Source organism: Cyberlindnera jadinii (assembly GCF_001661405.1).
Source record: "Cyberlindnera jadinii NRRL Y-1542 unplaced genomic scaffold CYBJAscaffold_7, whole genome shotgun sequence".
NCBI lineage: Eukaryota > Fungi > Ascomycota > Saccharomycetes > Phaffomycetales > Wickerhamomycetaceae > Williopsis > Williopsis jadinii.
In genome coordinates, this window is record NW_017963658.1 from 494,916 (window position 1) to 514,085 (window position 19,170).

Sequence of the window (19,170 nt, forward strand, 5' to 3'; positions counted from 1 at the left end):
TAAACCAGTTGCAGTCCAACTCCCAAGATGATGATAAGTACCTGCTCGGTCTTGTTAGTATGATTAACTGCCTGCGTAGGGGTCTCGTCCTATTGGAGAGGACGTTAGATATCCTTAAGAAAAGAAGAGCAAAGTTGAGTATTGATCCACAAGAAGCTATTAATCTTGTTTCTTCAACTTCTTGATTCTGGCAACTGGTATTGCTATAGCCACTCTGGGGTTTCCCATGCTTTAGATTATTCAATACCCACATGAAAGTAAACATGGATACCAAACAGTCCATGAATGACCTTTTCTGCTCCTTTTCCTTATATTCGAGAAACTTTTCTTCCTTTACTGTCAGTGATCAAGTTGTCTGTATGGTCTGACGTTCTTTGTGTTGCCATATCGATAGGCTTGGTATGTAAAGAGTAGTAACAGCTTGAAGCAAACCAGGGTCTTGGTAACAGAGTCACTGGAATGGTGATGAACTCACAGCAATATTGTCAGCTTGAACATTGAAACCCAGCCCATGAAGCCATCATTCCACATCGTGGGATACCTTGGGAAGGCTCAATATAAAACCCATTAGACGAATGTTGATCCATATTGATCATACTTGACATCTACTGCAATTGAACATCTACAGCAACGACGCAACCCCCTGCGTTTTGGGAAAACCACCCGCATCCATGTGCAAAACAAACGCAAGTCCAGAAACTCTAATTTCAAACAGTTTTGCAAGATTTTCGGAGTAACTTTCCCAATTTTGCAAGTTGTCGATGAAATCTACTTCAGGGTATAAATTGCAGAAGGCATGAACCACTTCTCCCTGAAAGTTTGAACGGATCACCAGAACACCACTGATGCTCAACTCTGAGAAAAAGTTCATATTCATACTTTCTAATGCTGTTGCCATACTTCAAATCATTGCCTTTGCAATAGCCCTTACGTTATCCTTGAGAAGCACAAACATCCATTACCTTACAATCGACAACAGAAACATGAATGCCACTGTTGTTTACAGCGATGAGATAGTCTACAATCTGAGGCAACAGGGGTTTAACGTATCTGATCTATGGGGCCTACCATCTTACACAATTAATGACACCACGTTAGAACCATATTACAGATTATACCTGAAGAAGTATTGTGCTGGGTCGAACAAAGCTGGAGGTGGATGGGAGAACTCGAAATGCTTTGATTGGACCACAGATGATGGTATTGATGAGATTTACAACTCTCAGAACACAGATGACAGGACTAATGTGGAGGTGTTTGTGAACCCCAGTTACAGACACAGCGTTCGGTATTTCTTTGACAGAACTACAGAGTCTCGAAGAATGATAACGTACATTTCTGGCTCAATTGCTGTTTGCACAATGATAACTACGATCGTGACTGTTGTGTATATGTTATTTGTCTGGTTGCTGAATGATGATTTACACTGGCTCTGGAGATTCCACATCTTCCTCCTCTGTTTTGCAACAACGATTGAATCTGTTGTTGTTGCTATCTTTGCTCGACGTCTTTCCCATAGTGTAAGAGCTATCGTGGGCTCAAGGAAAATGAAGGCAGCAAGACTGAGAATGACTGATAGCAATGCTGTCTATATTCTTGTGATTATCATGGTGTCCGTTCTCTTGATATCCTTTGCCTTAAGTGGACTGTTTTCTTTTTTCATGAAGCAATTGACAACCAGCAGAAAGTCGAATGATGCAACAGATCAAACATCAACTGAGGAACAAACAATAGACCTTGACGATCTAAGTATTTCAAAAGATTCAGTGAACTGTTCAAAAGAAATATCAAGTGTGGGTGAAAGTACTAAACCAGACCCACCTCCTGCCTATGTTAAGGGTGGAACTTCACCTGGCTATACTGAGACACTCTTATCATGAAACACTGTAACATATGTGATGATTTACTAACAGATTTGCTGGTCCAATTCTCATGCACCAAATGTTTAAATGCCTTTCATAAATGTGCTTTACGTCTAAGATTTACTGTTTGTTATGGGTCTCTGATAAAGTAATGACAATTCCCTGATCATTTAAATAGTACATAAAGGGAAGTCAAGCGCAATACCGTGGTATTATGGTTGAAGTTGATAGTATGTGAATCAGGTTGTGATATCATAGAGTATGGATCTGTACCATGATTGTGACCTCGGACACGTTTATGACTCCATATATCAACAAGAAATTCTCACAGAGCCAGCTTGAGCAGTAGTTCAACTAGTTAGAGCTAATAATAATGGCTACCTCTTTGGAATCATAGCTAACTACTTAACCCTGATTGATGTTACAGATAGTGTCCGACCCTACAACAGAGAATCCTTGTGTAGTTTATCCCAGGTGCCTAGTCATGAGCATCCATATAACACTCACACACTCCAGTAACAATAGACTTATTGATCTTGTCTTCTATTAGAACTGCACCACCATAGACCCGTAACAGAATTTAATATCCATACATATCTAACTTTGGAGATTTCGTACAAAAGATTGTTCTTATGATTGCAGTAATATATACTCTCCTATCATATCAATCTATATCTATCTAGTCTGCCTGTGTCATGTGTGTTATATATAATCTCATACAGCTACTCCAAGGAAAGCACAGTGTATTATTGTTTGAAATAATCTCATTGTAATGATAACTAGAGAAACTGTGACTTAAAACCACTTGATTACGAGCATCGACACTTCTGCATTGAAAGTCAGTACTGTTCATCGCTGAAGATCTCGGCAATGATTTTATGCTTGTTTGACAAGCCTTGTGGATTTGTAAAGTTTAACTGATGCTTTCAATCGACTATTGTTCAGTATTAAGGGATGCCAGCGATATAAGCCCGAGCTATTGTTGATTGAGGTGGTGTGTAAATCAATGTGCTTCAGCAGATAAATTACATCTTGAAGTTAGACCGCAGCAATGACAAAGAGGATGCAAATACTTAGTAGAGATTGCATTCATATCACGGGAGAGGCTTAAGGTTGTGTGTCATTCCAAACTCTGGAAACATTTGCTATTTCCATCAGTACGAAATTGTCAGGGAAGGTTATACAACTACAACTCTGGCAAATTAAACATCTACAGTACTCAACGTTTTGCCAACATAACAGTTCATTTTTACACCGCTTTACTTCTTATTTTATACCATAAATCAGTTTAAATGAAAGCATTTCCCTGATTATGCTCTCGGGATGCTGACGTTGCCTATTACCTAAAAGGACTGACCCAACCGCAGAAGATGTGAGGTAATTTTAGAATGAAGAAACACACTTCCCTCAAAGTCACTTCAACAAGTCTTTTAATCTTAATTTTCAATCAATGAGGGGTGCCAAAGCTTGATATGGACAGTAGTAGTCTGATTATAGCCCATATCACACTCGGCTAATAACAGCCTACAGAAATGATTGTTTCTTCACCTAACATAACAGATGTTGAAGGGTAGGTCCTTGCTGGCTTTTTACAGCAGGGTTATGACCTGAGTAATTTACTCGCCGTACTGTTCCAGAGAGCCCTTACTGATAAAACTGAACAAGGTTGGAAATCTGTTGTTTGTTTCTCATCTGGACCTTCACTACTGATCATCATCTGGCGGGCTCTACTCCCAGATACAGATGAATTTCTTTAAGAGAGACTTCACATGGAAAACAGCAATTCAAACCTTTGTAAGAAGGACTGGAATGCATTCAGAAAAGAACGGGTAACAATGTGTTACCTAGTGCTTTTGATGGTAGGTATGAACTTCATGTCACATGGATCTCAAGACTGATTTTCCTTACTCTCTTGACCAATCAATTAGGATACTCTCAATTAGGATTCTCTGATGACAGGTCAATAGTGACAGTTTGTGTTGACAAACTTGAAACTATCGCTGGTATGATAATTGGCCACTCTTCAGATTTTATTGGACGTCTCTTGGAAATGATGATCTCTTGTGTTCGTGGTAGATGTCAGATATATCCGTGGGCATTTATTCATGGAAATGGGATCAACACTGGTGCTATCTTCTTGAAATTATCTGTTCAAAGTTCTTGGAGTGTTATCCCTATCCACTCATCTGAATTATCACCTCCAGAATTCCGAGTATTCGTTGTAGGAGTCTCGTGCCAGCTAGGTAATCTAGCAGCGAGTGCCTCCCCAACTATTGAACCTACCATTGGCGAGCGCTATCCTCTGTATGACGAGGATGGTAACATAGTTGTGGGGCCATACAACTATGGGAAAGTGATGGTAATATCTGTCGGTGTATTGGTGACATCCTTTTTTGGGCCTGAGAATCGCCATGCCAGTATCAACTTTGTTATTTCTGAAGAAGAGAAACTGGACTTGATGAATCAAGGTAAAATTGTTACTCATAGAATGTCCAATGATCTTGAAGAGCAGATGGCAGTTGCTTACCTTAAAGATGATACTAAATTGAAATCTTAAAAAGTATCACATATAATCTCTAATACCAATACCAATGATTGATTCATATGTTCTCCAGCGATTGCACTTGAAAGCCTCAGTTATAGAAAAATAAAAAAGCTTGCATCAGCTCATTCGGTATATGCTGGAGGGGCTTCACTTTCAGTGAACTCCTTAGCTGGTTCTGTATCAACAACTTGTGACTCCACTGAATTATTAGTGACATCATCACTAGCCATTGGCGAATCAGTCTTGTTGAGTCTCTTGAATTTTCGACTCACAATCAAAAAGAGAACAGTAGCCAATATTGCTAGAGTCAATGTAACCGAACACCTTACTGTTAAGTTGTTGTTCAACTCTCCAGAGATATGTGACTGGGGCTCCATATATCTGACTCTTCTAATAACCTTCGTTTGCAGCATACCAACAACAAATGCAAGCTGCAAACAATTGGCCAAAATTAGCGAAATAAACACCACTGTTCCAATTGATGAGTAGATGGTTTTTGTGAGTTTTAGACTGTCAATCCATAGTAAAATAAAGACCAAGTACGAGAGAACAAGTCCAAACACAGCCAGTGCTGCTATGAACATTCCAAATACAATCTTTCTTGAGAAGGCAGTACTGTCTCTAAAGTAGCTCACAAGGTAACCATACCGTGTTCTGTCATCCCAATTTCTGTTGTTGTAAATGTCATCAATACCAACATGTCCTGTATCCCAGTGGAAACAAGCTCCTTGCAGCCAAACTTCATCTTTATATTGGCCCTCACAATACTTGTGTAACCCTAGTCTATAATATGGAGAAAGGGTTGTTGCGTTGAGTCCGTACTGGGGTAAAGTTGAGCTTGGAGTAAGGTCTGGTTGGTCTTTCTTCAAGATATTGTAAACATCTGCTCTGTACACAGCAGTTGCATTGATGTCAGTGTTGTTGAGTTCAATGTAATATTGTGGGTCGACAACAAGAGTTATGCATAGACACAGACCAGATATAACAGAAGCAACGGTCAAAAACGCCAGCAGGAGAATGGTGTGGTCCAGTTTCCATCTGTCTGTGAAGATTCGATCAATTGAAAATTTCATTGTGGTTTGCAGAGTTGAGTCCTCATTTTGTCAATCAATAAGTTACAACTCCAGCAGTTTTTATAGTGAGTTCTTCAACAAAGATCTTTGCCATTACATACTGTATGATTCGCTCAACATTCTGAAGTGTATATTAAATTAGACACGTTTTCCACAGAAATGATAGAGCAAGAAGTATTCACATTAACCAATTACATCATGTTGGCCAAATGATTTGTGACTACTGTGACCAATTCTGGAATTTTTGAAGTTATGACTTTGTCTTAAACCGTCGGAGTTTCGAACTATAGAAACGTGCTACATTTATCTAACTCCCCAAACCCTGCATTTGTTAATTAATCCCTCTCTCTCCTCGCCTCCTTGTACACGTTTCCAAGAGAAAACAAATGAAAGGAAATTCGGCTGACAGATAAGTTCCGCAGTTACGAACCTACTCAACTTCCCACCAAATACTGGAACTGAACAGATTCTTGAAAGGGCTGATCCACCTCTTGTGTCTTTTGCAACAATTGCTCTGGCGGAGTTTGAGGGTCCAACGTGGCTTTAACTTGCATATTTTACGCTTCGGTCGCTTCTACGTCATAGAACATTAAGAGAAATTTAATTTTTAAGGATCTCAATTGGTCAGTCAGTATCATAATATATCATATGGGTCAGTACTAAGCATCATAATAAGTGGTATATGTCGTTGTTCTTGTACTTCTGCTGCTGTGAAGTGGCAGTGCTTGGTAGAATGCTTGCATATTAACTTGCATAAAGCCAATTGGATGGTTTGGCCAAGGTAACCATTGTCTATTCTGCTCATTCTTAACATAAGCTGGCGGTGGTGTTGGAATTGGACATATTGATGTTTGAGTTGGGACCATTGGTGCCGCTGTTATATTGATTGTTGCTGTAACCGGCGCTTGTTCTGGGTATTCCTCGTATTGCTCAACAACCTCGACCGTAGAAGAAACAGGTCGTAGACAACAGAGATTGAAAAGACATATCATAAATGCAATTCCAACAGCGCTCAAAATAACAACACAGAGACTTTGAAAAGTGTAATTATACTCTGAACTCACACCGGATGAGGAATTCTTGACATCGATTCTTCCCTTGAGGTTGTTGTACATGTTGTTCGTGACAACAACAAGAACGAGAGATTCGATCACAGGGACTAAGCAAACACACAACACAAAACATTTCCAAAACCAGTAGAAACCCGTCTTCAAGCTTGTAAAGTAACTCCAATACAAGCCGTAGGAGATCACTGCAAGTACAATTGACCCAATCAGAGCATAGAACAACTTGGACAGCGATCTCCGGGAAGTTCCAGTTTTATCCATAAAGTACTCTACTCTTTGAGGTTGTCCTAGAGTACTTGTTGCAATATTGGTATTTCTGTCAGTGTAGATCTCATCAATTCCATACACTGTGTTCCAATAGAAACATTGAATCTCACTCCAACCTGTTTGCAAGTGGATCCCAGAACAGTATTCATTGATGTAAAGCCTGTAATATTCAGCCAATGTTGTATCACTGATGTTATACTCTGAAGTTGTAAAGTCATTTGTCTTGCCATCTCTCATGGAATTGTAAACAGGTTCATTTCTGTAGACAGATGCAGCATTGATATTCTTATTGTTCAATTCAGCAAACGGTATCTTCCAGGATTTGATAATCCCTAATACGAGTGAAAATGCCACTAAGTGACAAAGGAAAAACACTCCCACAGGCCCAGCAGAAGCAGTTCTAATGTTATGAACTTTGAGTAACATGAGTTTGGTGATGTATTTCGCTTTCCTGTGCTATACTACATTATTCACAGACATCAGGGCAATTTATATAGACTTGTAAGAGATAAGAGATGACTCTACCTAAATCATTGGAATGTGTTACCCATGTGTACAGAACATTCTGACTGCTGCCATTAAGGGACGGTCGATTGGACGACAAGATCGAAATGAAACGATAATGAACTAGGTCATGGACTCATGAATGGTGACCATTGGACGCTATTGCGTCCCCAAGATTAAGTTTGTTGTTGTTTTGCTCCACGTTTTACTCTATAATCATTATTATTTGACACCATTCTCCAAATCCAGGGTTATGATGTCACTGAACATCGTTGGAATATTGTGTGCCACACCGCGCAGTTTCAAATTACACCGTCGGGGATATAGTTACTATTGAGTTTGGGCAAATTCGCCAAACACCTTACTTCACTTAGTACAGACGTTACCTATTTTGGAACTACATGGACAATAACATGCGTCGTACTTAACTTTCGTCTAGCCGATGCCGATGCAGGTATGCTATAGCTCAACTTCCTCCATGGAGGCGAAGCACGAGGAAAGTTGGTCACTCAGACCGGAATTAGCTCCCAGACATGTGTCACTTGTACTCAGGGTACTTCCAGGTAATATCTTTAACTTGGTCATACTGTTGAAGTTCACTGTGTTAAGACTTTTAATTAGTCGGCTCGCTGATGTTTACTCTAATGAGAAAGGGTGGGAATTTGGAACTTTGCGCGGAATTAGGGGAAAGTGTCGGGCATCAACTTACATAGATCTCACCGATGAGTACTACAAAGTTACTCAATGATAAGAAAATCAAATTGAAACAATAGTTGATCAGAGCTAACTTTCAAAGTTTGGTTAATCATATGTTGTGGTAAAGATCCGAACAGCTCAATGCTCATTGCTCAACTGAACATTGATAGCAGCTGATTTCCCAGGTTTAAGATGTCTAGAAGGCTACTTATTCCTGTATAGGGGTTCTGGTCACGGTATTGGGTATCATGAAATGCACAGTATGGGTTATGCACTTGAGATCCATCAATATAAGTAGGCTGAGACGTAGATGTATAATAGTTCTGATGGTACTGTGAAGCGGGAAATAGCAAAGAAGGGTGAAACTCCGTAGGTGGTGTGTATGACAATGGAGCTGGAGGATATTCATGAGGAGTATATTGAGGAGGAGTGTTTGTGAAGGTGCCTCTTGTAGGTACAGAGTTTGAACTTTCTGACGCAGATGTTGATTGCGTGTCAAACTCCTTCTCACCACTGTAGTTCAAGTCAACGACTTCAACCATTGGAGAAATAGGTTTCAAAAAGAATAAAACGAAGGAACTTATCAGAAAAGCGAAGACAGTCAGTGAAAGGATGAGGATACACATTGACAGCAGCGTATAAAAGTAGTCAGCTTTCACCCCTGATAAGGACTTTTTGTCGTTTATCGCGTGCTTCAAATCGGTATACATGTTTCTTGTAAAGACCACAGCTAGTATGGATTCAATCACAGGTGCCAAACAAAACAATGAAATCAGAGATCTCCAAGCCCAATGTGAACGTGTTTCAGTCCCGGTGAAGCAAAACCAGTACAAGCAACAAATGATTATTGAAAATGGGATGAATGCCAGCATGGAATAAAATAGCTTGTGCAACGCTACACGGGCTGTTCCACTTTTGTCGTTAAAATAGTGCAAAGTGAAACCATCATCCACATCGTTAATCGTGGTGTTCAAGTTTCTGGTGCCGTATATCTCATCGACTCCATCTTCTGTTGTCCATGTAAAACACTCAATTTGAGTCCAGCTGCCGTTGATATATTCACCAGAGCAGTACTCGTCTAAGTACAACCGGTAGTAGTCTGCCAGTGTTGTGTCACTGATAGTATATGATGGCAGTTGTTCATTGTATATTTCAGTGTAATACATGCTATTCTCACTGCCAATGTTGCGGAGTATTTCGTCCTCATAAACAGACGTAACATTGATATCTTGATTGTTCAGTTCCACAAAGGACAACTTCCATGAAGTGATCATTATCAAAATGATAACAAAAACTGTCAATTGGGAAAGTAGAAATAACGACCAAGGTACAAATGACACCTTTCTGATGTTGTATACTTGAAGCACCATGATGAAGAGGATTTCCTTGATGCTCACAAATGGTTAAGAAGCTATGGAACACAGAATTAGAAATTGGAAAGAGATAAAGAACATGTTTTATAGTATATTTTGCATAGAACGTTTTTCTAGACTTAATTAACCCAATCTAGAATGCGTGACCTTGTTGCTTAATCTAACATATGTTCTATTAAAGAACGTCAAAGCGTGCGTACATTTTGGCTGTGGCGTGGATGCTAAATGCACAGCCTTAAAATGTGTCATGTAACCAAACTATTCGTTCTTGTTAGCAATGATATGTGGCTCACGGTGAAACACTATTTGCCTATCGAAACACCTTAAACCTTTGCCATTTACAGGTCAGATAAACGTGCATTTGTATTTTTGTTATCTTCTCTCCTTGTTGAACTGGTGATCCAGAGAGAGATTTACGAAATGCCAACCCTCAATTGTTCAATGCAAAGCAAAGAAATCATCTACGAACAAACAAACATGAAAAGCCATAGGGTGTATTAGTAAGTGTCAAAATACCAAGGAATGCTTAGCGATGTCAACCGTTTGCTGCGCCTTAACGTCCGTTGGAAGCCCCGTTGGCAGCTCCGTCGGCATACTGATTTCGCTACTGAGATAAGGGTGTGAAGCGCGGGTTAATGGACTAGAAACTGGAGCTGTGATAGGGAATAGTTCGCTACTGGATTAATATCAACGATGGTTCTCCACATCATTCCAATGCCGATGAATTAAAACAAATTATGATTTGAACAAATGCTGTCTAATGTAGAACTGCCAAGTAGATGATCAAATAAGAGGAGAAATAGGTTTAGCACATAACCAACAATGCTGTTGAATGATTGATTTCAACAATTGCTTATCACGTTCCTCATTTTGAGAAGAGAAATAGCAGATCCATTCCCTCAAGTGACAATCAATTATTTTCTTTGTTGTATCCCCACATCTGGGAATGACTGTTATACAGCAATCCAACACTCTCATCTCTACATAGCTGTTGAACGGACTCTACCACTTGTCCATAGCGGAAGCACTGTGAGATGCGGTCATTCTCGACAGTCAAGAGTATACAGCCGATGTTGTCACTAAATAAAGCGTGAAATGTCGTAGCTTTAATTGAGATCCCAATATTTCCAGATCCCTTTTATCTTCAACAGATAAAACAGACCTCATGGTTGGCTTCTCTACTAAACATCTCCATGAAGACGGACCGCTAGACCAAGTTGCTAATGTTGGTGAGTATTGATTGTTCGGGTGTTGTTTTAACAGAATAATATGTAAGAAGCTCCATCCAAAAGTGCATTGATTAACAATTGCAAGTACATTTGGATTCAATGATGGTCTATTGAAATTGATTCTTGTGATTGATAATCCGAACCACGAAGTTTTGCAAGATACTGAGATAATCTATTGCAGAGATGTTCATACAAAAGATCAAAAGCTTGAAATTCTACTTGAAGAAATCATTTATACGGCTTCAGTACTGTATTGCTCAGGAATTTTTGTATGTTAAGGTCTAATGATACATGCCAACTCGAAACAGGTAGCTACGGTCAGTACTATCATGGGATGAAGAGAGTTGTTGAGCTCCATTGAAGAACCTTTGAAGTTAAACAATAGTCCTATCTTCGGACGACTTGAAAAAGCTTAACCTTGATGATTCAGTACACATTGAGATACCAATAAATGAAAATGAAACATCGATTGACCTGGAGTACTTTGCAGAAATTGTTCATGAAAAGGATGTTATTCTCTCAGGGGACATCACCTCTATACATCCTTCACTTCAAGACCCTTTCAAATTGGAGGTTGCGATTGTTATCCAGTCTGCAACAAAGTACTTTGGTGTATGGTCTGATATATTGGCAGTATTAATCTCTGTTAAGACTCAAGATATGAAAATTAGATTGTTGATTGATCGAATATTTTTGGGCAGTAACGTTGCCAATTTGGAAACATCCCTTCTATTAAGATCTCTGAGAACACTTGTAATCAGAGTGAGGACACAAGCTGAACATGCGCTCAAATTGGTAAAGCATCTCAAAGACGTAAAGCATCTCAAAAAGAACTAGGAGACATACAGCACACTCAATGGAGTTTGCTACTCTTCTCTTCGAAAAGATCCATTAGTAAAGAAACATCTTCTAAACAGTTACTTTCCAGTTTCCACATTAACCCTTGAATCCATAGATATTGCCAGGTAGTCCCCATCACTTTTGAAGTCCTTCCAACAGGCCACCTCTCCTGAAGGTGTGTGGCCATTGGTTGAATGGAGAGCATTGAAAGATCCATTTGTGACCAGACACTCATAAGAGTATCTGTGATTACAGAAGATGCCGAAGCTCTCATTGCAGACCATCACCAAGCACTACTTTCTTTTGAGTAAGGTGAATCAATTATATATGAATGATTGTAAAAAAGCATTGTACTACAAGCTGGCTGTAAATGAACATTGTAGAGCGAATAACCATCACAGCTGACGATCAACTTCACTGCATGTAAGACGTTCAATGTGCAGCGAGTGGTTATGGATTTTGCTCGTAGTTTCTTTTTCTCTTTTCTTTTTCTTTTCTTCATTTTTTTCAGTCTTAGGCAGTCGGGAAACGATCTCCGCGCACCACTTGACAGCTTTCCCGTTTGAAGAATTTTCTTTGAGGAGCATTTGCGGTTAATTCACTGAACATTTGCCCAGTTTCGTAAACCAAGACAATGTGTTTATGACCAAGAAATTCATTTCTCTGGGACTAGAGCATGAAGGGCATTGTATGTTTAGCTGACAAACTAATTGAGTTTAGTGGCCGGTTGTAGTTTCCACTTTCCACGATTATGACCTTCCGTGCAGTGTATGCTACGCTTTAGCCTAACATTATATGAAGTACAATTTTCATAGCATCAAGCTTCCATTTGGGTCGTTGTTTCATAACAGAGCCACAATTCACCAGCAGGGCGTAGCCGTTGTTCACTATGCTCAATAGCTACTGAGTGACTCGACTTTCCTTTTTCGTGGAAACCTCCGCGCGCTGAATTCGTACCATACGCGTAGTGGTTTCTAGACAATGCCAAAGAGAAAAATGCTCTCTACTATAATGAGCCGTGAAGACACTGCACGGGTATGTACAACACTTAGTCACCAAAGTGCTTCCTAGAGACCTCTTTAGCCTATACAGTGGTAGAATTGCTTTTTCTTCAAATTTCCATAGACATGATGAGTCAAGAATAATTCCCGTGGATTAATTACTGCTGTGGCCTGCAAAATGCCCTGCACATTTGTTCCCACTATGCAGAAACGGTATTACACTTGCATCCATCGTTACCAACACTGGAGGAGTTCACACTGCCTTGTTACCCAGCTCGTCATAGAAACATCTCAAAACACCGGACTTATACGACTTTCCCTTCGAACGAGCCTTTGGTGACGAACCTCCACTCATAGACTCGTCAACTTCTCAACAACAGCCACACCCTCCACTAAAAACTTGACTCATCAGTGCTCCCACTTCCCGCTTTGAGAAAGTAGGTGCGATTTTCGCCTGTTAAATTAAGTGCTCTCGCCATTCCACCCAAGTGCATTGAAAAATTCCCACAGGGATTTCACATGCTAGTAAAAATTTTCCAATGAAGGTATAAAAAATTGCACATCTGCCCTTTTTTGACCAGATATCTTTAACCAAGTTTGGATAAAACAATCATAGTTTGACACGGACCTATAGCTGTCTTCTCTTTACCAAAGATTTCCTTGCTAGAAGCATTTGGTATTATTTCTGCAGCCATTTGACACAAAAAAGAGCGTTTTCAGAGTGTTCTCGAAAAGCTGCATTAACCGTCTAGAAAATTCACACAGCTTGGCCCTCCGAATAGGCAGAACATTGAACTCCACAGTTTTGCTATAAAACTCAAGAAGATAAAACAAGGCTCCATAATGTCTGAAACTCCTGCTGCTAACATTTTGGGTACAATCGGTACTGTATGCTGGTGTATTCAGCTGATTCCACAGATAATTCACAATTATCGTCACAAGAACTGTGAGGGCTTAAGACCGCTGATGCTGTTCTTGTGGTCAGCCAGTGGTGTTCCATTCTCCATATACTTTGTCTCTAGAAGATCGTCCATTCCAATCATGGTCCAACCACAAATCTTTACCACGCTTTGTGTGATAACCTGGGCACAAGCGTTGTACTACCCACCGGTTCAGGTCTCTCGGAAGAGACTAATAACACTTATTTCCACTTTCTTGGTTGTGGGAATTGCATTGGAAGCAGGGTTCATCATCCCATGCAGAAACGCATATGATGATGGCACTGAATGGCCTTCTTTAATCTTTGGTGTCATTGCATCTATCCTGCTTGCAGTCGGGTTGGTTCCTCCATATTTCGAATTGGCAAAGAGACAGGGAAGAGTTGTCGGTATCAACTTTGTATTCCTGTCACTCGACTTTTCCGGTGCTTTCTTCAGTATCTTGTCCTTGGTATTTGCCAGAGAAATGGACATCATGGGAATTGTGCTCTACTGTATCGTCGCCGCTATGGAGTTGGGTATCTTCACCTCCCATGTCGTTTGGTGGATTAGAATCGGTAGACACCAGAAAAAGACTGTTGATGATGAAGAGGCACACAAGGACGTTCCAAGCGATACCGAAGAGGACAGCTTGGATGTTGTAGCAACGGTCGTTGCCGATGAAGCAAAACTCTCAAAATCACACAACCCTGACCTCACAACACAAACAACACTTGTCCTTGGTAAGGACACCTAATTTCATCCACTAATAATACCACCCCAATCATTGTGGACTACTAATACACACACCACCAGTTGCATATAGACATAATATACTAATGAGTACAAGATAGACCAATTCATTCAAACTCGCCTGCGTAGTTCGTCTTTTCTATATATAGCTGGTGACCTTTGGTTGTCATAGCAACGCAAGGGCGGAGAAAGGAAAATATACAAACAATAAAAACCTTAAATCTCCACAAGTGCCACAAAATCTTTGGAAGAACTTTAAAATACGCGGTAGGGGCAGAAGTGTCAAACCAGAATTTGATACGCGCAACAAAAATATAGACACGGTGAAACACTGACCAGCTTTTTTTGTCTCCTTTCACTTTGGAACCAGTTGTGGTATAAAACAGGCCACCCATAACCGATTTCACAACTCCATTCACTCCTTTAGCACAAATCCAAACCATCGACACTCCTTTACAAGCTTCATATCCAGTGAGAAATTCAACTCACCAGTCACTCCTTTTTCCTTCCCTGTTCACAGCCACATCAATTGGCCAGTCGTTCATTTTTAACAAGCCAGCCACTTACTACATTTCTGTCTCATAATAGAAGCAGAGCCCACAGGACAAAACTAGCAGGTTATATTACAGGATGGGTCTTTCTTCATTACCAGAGTTGCTCCAACTTGAAAAGTCGTTGGAAGAAGCACATGGACTCGTCTCCTCCACGGAGCAGACTTCGCTGCTCCTTTCGCATTTCGAATTGATCTCGTCTCAAGTTTCATCGCCCTCATGCGAGGTGTCTGCAGACGAGATCGAGAAGCTCTTACAATCCGACGGCGACTTCAACTTGGCTCAATGTTGCAACAAATGCCACCAGAAGCTGTTCTACAACGATGAATGTGCATCTAAGGGTGAATTGCAAGCAGATTTGCAACCTTGCTGTTATGAATCAGTTGAACGCTATAAGCATGCGGTGTCTTTGGACGTTTCATTTTGGTGGTTTTTACTCAACTCTTTCCCATGTTGTGTGATGACGTTGCCAAACTATACTCGACTCATGTTGACACATGGAATTCCACCTGCTCTTAGATCGAGAATCTGGGGACTTTTTACATTGGCGGGTAATGCCCAAGGTACCACGGACAACTACATGGAAAACCTTTACCATTCCCTCAACAAAGATGTGTCTCCGGATATCTCCATCATCGTCAAGGATGTCAATAGAACGTTTCCTGAGATCTCTATGTTTGCCGAGTATTCGACAAAGACCAAGTTCGAAAACATCTTGAATGCATACAGCATATTTGACTCAGAGATGGGTTACTGTCAAGGACTACAGTTCATTGTGGCCCCTTTGCTGTTCCATTTCAAAGATGACCTGAAAACATTCAATGCATTGGTCAAAATCTTTGAACTAAACAAACTAAGACCTATCTACGATCATGAGATGTCTGGGCTGCACCTCTGGTTCTTCCAATTCGATAAAATCTTTGAGACTGAAGTTCCAGAGTTATATGCTCATTTCAAAGAATTGAACATTGACATACAGATGTTTTTAGCACAGTGGTTCCTCTCATTTTTCTCTATAACGATCCCATTCAGTTTCCTCATTAGAATGTTTGATGTTCTACTGCTTGAAGGTGTGAAATCAACACTTTTCAGAGTTGGTATTACGGTGTTGTCCAAAAATACAGATCTATTGAAGACCATTCAAGATTCAGAGCTCATATATCAACACTTGCTCTCAGAGAATTGCTGGGGAATATTTCAACAGGATGTTGACTTGTTCATTGATTCAGTGATGTCGTTACCAGTGAATCACTACTCATCTGAACATTTGTCTACATTGGAAGATGTGTTCTCCAAGATTGAATCGAAAAAGCCTAAATCGAACAGATCATTCATGAAGAAGATGCTTTCAAGCTTCAAGACCACAGCAGAATCTGTGTTCTCATCAAGTTCATCTGACGATGCAAGTAGTACGAAGTCGAGTTGTATGATCTACTCCAACCCTTCAAATTCAATTTCACAGTTATCCATTCAAGATGACTACGATCTAGTTCAAAGTCTTTACAAGCTTTGCTTAGACAAAGGCATTGAAGATCCAATATTGGAGAGGGTCAAGATGAGACTTTATGGATGAGATAAATATATATGCTGCTAGATAAGTTTATACATTTATGAATGAGTGTACACAAATGTCGTAGAGTTCACTTAGAAATTTCGTTTATTTCTTTTGAGATTGATTGACTGAGTTCATCCGGTATGCTGTATATAAGTGTGTGTATAGATATAAAAATAAAAGAAAAAAAAAAGAGAAACACACATAAAAAGGGGATAGAGAGGCGAACACGCTTGTGTTGTTCTGTGAAGCTAGTTGCATTCTAGAACAGGGATATTCTTAAACGGTCAAACACTGGTAGTTTTGGTACCACACCAACAAGGCAGATCAGCAAGTTGATGATGAACAGTTGAAGGTCGTAGTGGCTGTAGTGTGTAGTCATGAGGAATAACCAAATTGGCACTCCAACAAGGAATTTTTTGCTTGGCGTGTAGAAATCACCCTCATCCAACTGTTCCCACATTGTAAGGTTATCATATGCACCAGAGTTGAACTCAAATGGGATACCCTTAACTAGGTGGAACATAATGTATGAGCCAATAACGTACGTCGCATTGGTCAAAGACCAACTGATCTCATTCGTCACTCCTGGAACCAAGTTATAGAAGATCTTGAGGAATATGATTATAACAATGTGGATCACCCATGCACCTTTAGACCCAACCCAGTTGGCGTTCAAGTTTGGTTCAGTCTCTTGATCAATCTTCTCCTCAAAGGTCTCCTCACTAACGTGTGTTATGGAGATTATAGAGGAAGAACGACGTCTGTGAGTCGCCTGTGAGTTCCCCTGAGGTGATAGTGATTCCGGTGCTGGCTCTTCTGGTAGTATAACTGTAGATGGCATTTTTGATGATGTATGTGGAGTTCGGTCTCTGGTTCAAGAACAATATATGGGACGCCCCTTCGTATAACTTGTCTAAAAGTACTGGCTGACGGCAAAAAAGAAACACAGCCAAAAAAATACACACAGAAGACGGAACAAAGAAAGGCAAAAATTTCACAATAAGAATCGTATAGTAAGCACAGAAGACCAAATCACAAATGGTTTCAGAAGACACAGCGATTTTGAAGAAGGCTCTTGCTTGCTTGCTCTGTTGGCTTTCTTTTCTTGAGAATTTCTGTTGGAAGTGAGGTGGTGATAAATTTGACTAAGTTTGTTATTTGTTTGACTTTGATTCTGATTTCAATTTCCAAGGATCTGCGGTCACAGGTTTTTCCGCAATGAAAACCGTCAAACGAAGGGACAAAACCCACAAAAATGTGAAACGAACGTGAGGTACCGAAAATTTAAACCGTTTTCGGGTAGCGTTTCGTGTTTGTTACCGAAAACCCACAAAATGGTCTCAATTGGGAAATTAGTTGCGAAAAAAGGAAGAGGTTGTATTGGGGTTTCAAGGACAACAACAACATTAAGAAAAGAGTAAACAAGGGAAATTACTATACGTCGTATCACGGACTACAAGTCATTAAAGAGTTTGAAGCACCTTAAGAATGACGGATGAGATACGGCGACAGTTATCAGAGAACTTTGAGAAGTATGAGAGTAATTCTGTTCTCAACACCCTCACACCAAGGAGATCAATGGCTGGAACAAGTAGTTCTTCAAGACGGCTACAGACGACAAGTTCCACCAGACCTGGAAGACGCAGCTCTGTGATTTCTGATGACACTGGCTCGGTATCCAGAAGACGACTCGTTAGAGGCTCCGACATTCTCGCGTCGATGGTGTCTAAAGAGCCCGAGCAGTTTACCTCTCCAGTCAAGGCTAGAAAATACGCGTCAAGTGAAGAGGATGCGATTGAAACATCGGTCATTAACATGCCTCTACGTGGCTCTCCAAAGGAGAAGATGAGACAAGGTACTCCAAAATTACTAAGTGCCAAAAGCTCCCAAAGAGATGCTGTCTTTAGAAACCGAACTCTATCGATACGTCAGGATAAAAGCGTCGATAATGGACCTGATGACGAATTTGAAGACGATGTCGATGGTGACGATGATTCGGATCATATTAAGGGCAATGCCACGATACTGAGTGACATACCAAGTGAATTAATCAGTCCAGAAAAGCTGCGCTATGAAAAGGAACCCCTGGGAAGCTTTCACAAGTCACCATCGACGTCATCACCAAGGAAGGTCACTAATATCCCCTCGATATATCCCAAACTCCCAACACCTTCAAGAGAAATCACAAATATATCGTCGAAATTGTCGCCAATTAAGCAGACTAATATGCTTGCAAGACAACCAGTATCACAATCGACGGAAACAAGCTCAAAACCTCTCACTTCATTATTATCACCGGTGAAACGAAATAGTAGTATGGTAAAGATACACCAAGATGAACATCCAAATGATCTGAAGTCTCCACCAAGACGTATACCTACAGGGACAAAATCAATAGACTTGTCAAGGTTTGAGTCCAGTGAAGAGGAGCCTGTTCCTGAGTTAACGGTCAAACTATCACCAGTCAAGAAAGCATCCACTCAAAAGAGAAACATTTTAGAAGATGATTCCACATCACAACACAAGAAGCCAAAACAAGACAAAATATATCCAGATTTGACCTCATCAACACCGCAGCTGAACACTGTCATTCATAAAGCTCCACTTTATCCTAACCTACCATCTCACGAACCAACAAAAAGTGCAGACAAAGTTATCGTTGATAGAGATAGCGGTACTACCGCAGATACGGATCCACCAGGAGATGCAGAACACTGGAATAAATTGCAATGGATAACGTTCATAAAGTGTTTTAAACAATTTGAATCCAAAGATAGAGATTTTACGGTGTTCACACCATCAATACTGTCTTATCTCAGATGTGATGAAAGAGAGCTCTTGTTAAAGATTGGATTCTACAAGGAATTTGAAGATTTAATTCACAAAAGTATACTATGAGGGTTTTTCACAAAGCTAATGAATATAATAATGGTCAGC

General features: G+C 40.2%; 10 protein-coding genes across 10 annotated transcripts; 6 read left to right on the forward strand and 4 right to left on the reverse strand.

The window, feature by feature from the left end:
- The first annotated feature begins 794 nt into the window (after nucleotides 1–794).
- Nucleotides 795–2,264, forward strand: CYBJADRAFT_167970 (uncharacterized protein). Its single transcript, XM_020215161.1, has one exon. The coding sequence runs from the start codon at nucleotides 984–986 to the stop codon at nucleotides 1,878–1,880; it is 897 nt and encodes a 298-aa protein (XP_020070448.1). The 5' UTR covers nucleotides 795–983; the 3' UTR covers nucleotides 1,881–2,264.
- A 1,433-nt stretch (nucleotides 2,265–3,697) lies between these two features.
- CYBJADRAFT_162785 (uncharacterized protein) lies at nucleotides 3,698–4,419 on the forward strand (the record flags this gene model as incomplete). Its single annotated transcript, XM_020213714.1, has 2 exons — nucleotides 3,698–3,725; nucleotides 3,791–4,419. The coding sequence occupies 2 exons, from the start codon at nucleotides 3,698–3,700 to the stop codon at nucleotides 4,417–4,419; spliced, it is 657 nt and encodes a 218-aa protein (XP_020070449.1).
- Nucleotides 4,353–5,480, reverse strand: CYBJADRAFT_181657 (uncharacterized protein; the record flags this gene model as incomplete). The annotated part of the gene is made up of 1 exon (XM_020217010.1): nucleotides 4,353–5,480. The coding sequence occupies one exon, from the start codon at nucleotides 5,478–5,480 to the stop codon at nucleotides 4,530–4,532; it is 951 nt and encodes a 316-aa protein (XP_020070450.1). The 3' UTR covers nucleotides 4,353–4,529.
- A 659-nt stretch (nucleotides 5,481–6,139) lies between these two features.
- CYBJADRAFT_181659 (uncharacterized protein) lies at nucleotides 6,140–7,240 on the reverse strand (the record flags this gene model as incomplete). The annotated part of the gene is made up of 1 exon (XM_020217011.1): nucleotides 6,140–7,240. The coding sequence occupies one exon, from the start codon at nucleotides 7,238–7,240 to the stop codon at nucleotides 6,140–6,142; it is 1,101 nt and encodes a 366-aa protein (XP_020070451.1).
- A 677-nt stretch (nucleotides 7,241–7,917) lies between these two features.
- Nucleotides 7,918–9,384, reverse strand: CYBJADRAFT_190419 (uncharacterized protein; the record flags this gene model as incomplete). Its single annotated transcript, XM_020217373.1, has 1 exon — nucleotides 7,918–9,384. One exon carries the CDS (start codon nucleotides 9,382–9,384, stop codon nucleotides 8,167–8,169), a length of 1,218 nt encoding a protein of 405 aa, XP_020070452.1. The 3' UTR covers nucleotides 7,918–8,166.
- A 1,168-nt stretch (nucleotides 9,385–10,552) lies between these two features.
- Nucleotides 10,553–11,654, forward strand: CYBJADRAFT_185044 (PLP-dependent transferase; the record flags this gene model as incomplete). Its single annotated transcript, XM_020217156.1, has 2 exons — nucleotides 10,553–10,616; nucleotides 11,002–11,654. The coding sequence occupies 2 exons, from the start codon at nucleotides 10,553–10,555 to the stop codon at nucleotides 11,451–11,453; spliced, it is 516 nt and encodes a 171-aa protein (XP_020070453.1). The 3' UTR covers nucleotides 11,454–11,654.
- A 1,646-nt stretch (nucleotides 11,655–13,300) lies between these two features.
- On the forward strand, nucleotides 13,301–14,214 carry CYBJADRAFT_177697 (PQ-loop repeat-containing protein; the record flags this gene model as incomplete). Its single annotated transcript, XM_020216880.1, has 2 exons — nucleotides 13,301–13,999; nucleotides 14,191–14,214. 2 exons carry the CDS (start codon nucleotides 13,301–13,303, stop codon nucleotides 14,212–14,214), a joined length of 723 nt encoding a protein of 240 aa, XP_020070454.1.
- A 450-nt stretch (nucleotides 14,215–14,664) lies between these two features.
- On the forward strand, nucleotides 14,665–16,372 carry CYBJADRAFT_93080 (TBC domain-containing protein). The gene is made up of 2 exons (XM_020218019.1): nucleotides 14,665–15,975; nucleotides 16,198–16,372. The coding sequence occupies exons 1-2, from the start codon at nucleotides 14,758–14,760 to the stop codon at nucleotides 16,249–16,251; spliced, it is 1,272 nt and encodes a 423-aa protein (XP_020070455.1). The 5' UTR covers nucleotides 14,665–14,757; the 3' UTR covers nucleotides 16,252–16,372.
- ORM1 (sphingolipid homeostasis protein ORM1) lies at nucleotides 16,221–17,351 on the reverse strand. The gene has a single exon (XM_020217374.1). It carries the CDS (start codon nucleotides 17,072–17,074, stop codon nucleotides 16,493–16,495), a length of 582 nt encoding a protein of 193 aa, XP_020070456.1. The 5' UTR covers nucleotides 17,075–17,351; the 3' UTR covers nucleotides 16,221–16,492.
- Nucleotides 17,352–17,721: 370 nt separating this feature from the next.
- Nucleotides 17,722–19,131, forward strand: CYBJADRAFT_162793 (uncharacterized protein; the record flags this gene model as incomplete). The annotated part of the gene is made up of 1 exon (XM_020213715.1): nucleotides 17,722–19,131. One exon carries the CDS (start codon nucleotides 17,722–17,724, stop codon nucleotides 19,129–19,131), a length of 1,410 nt encoding a protein of 469 aa, XP_020070457.1.
- Between the last annotated feature and the right edge of the window lie 39 nt (nucleotides 19,132–19,170).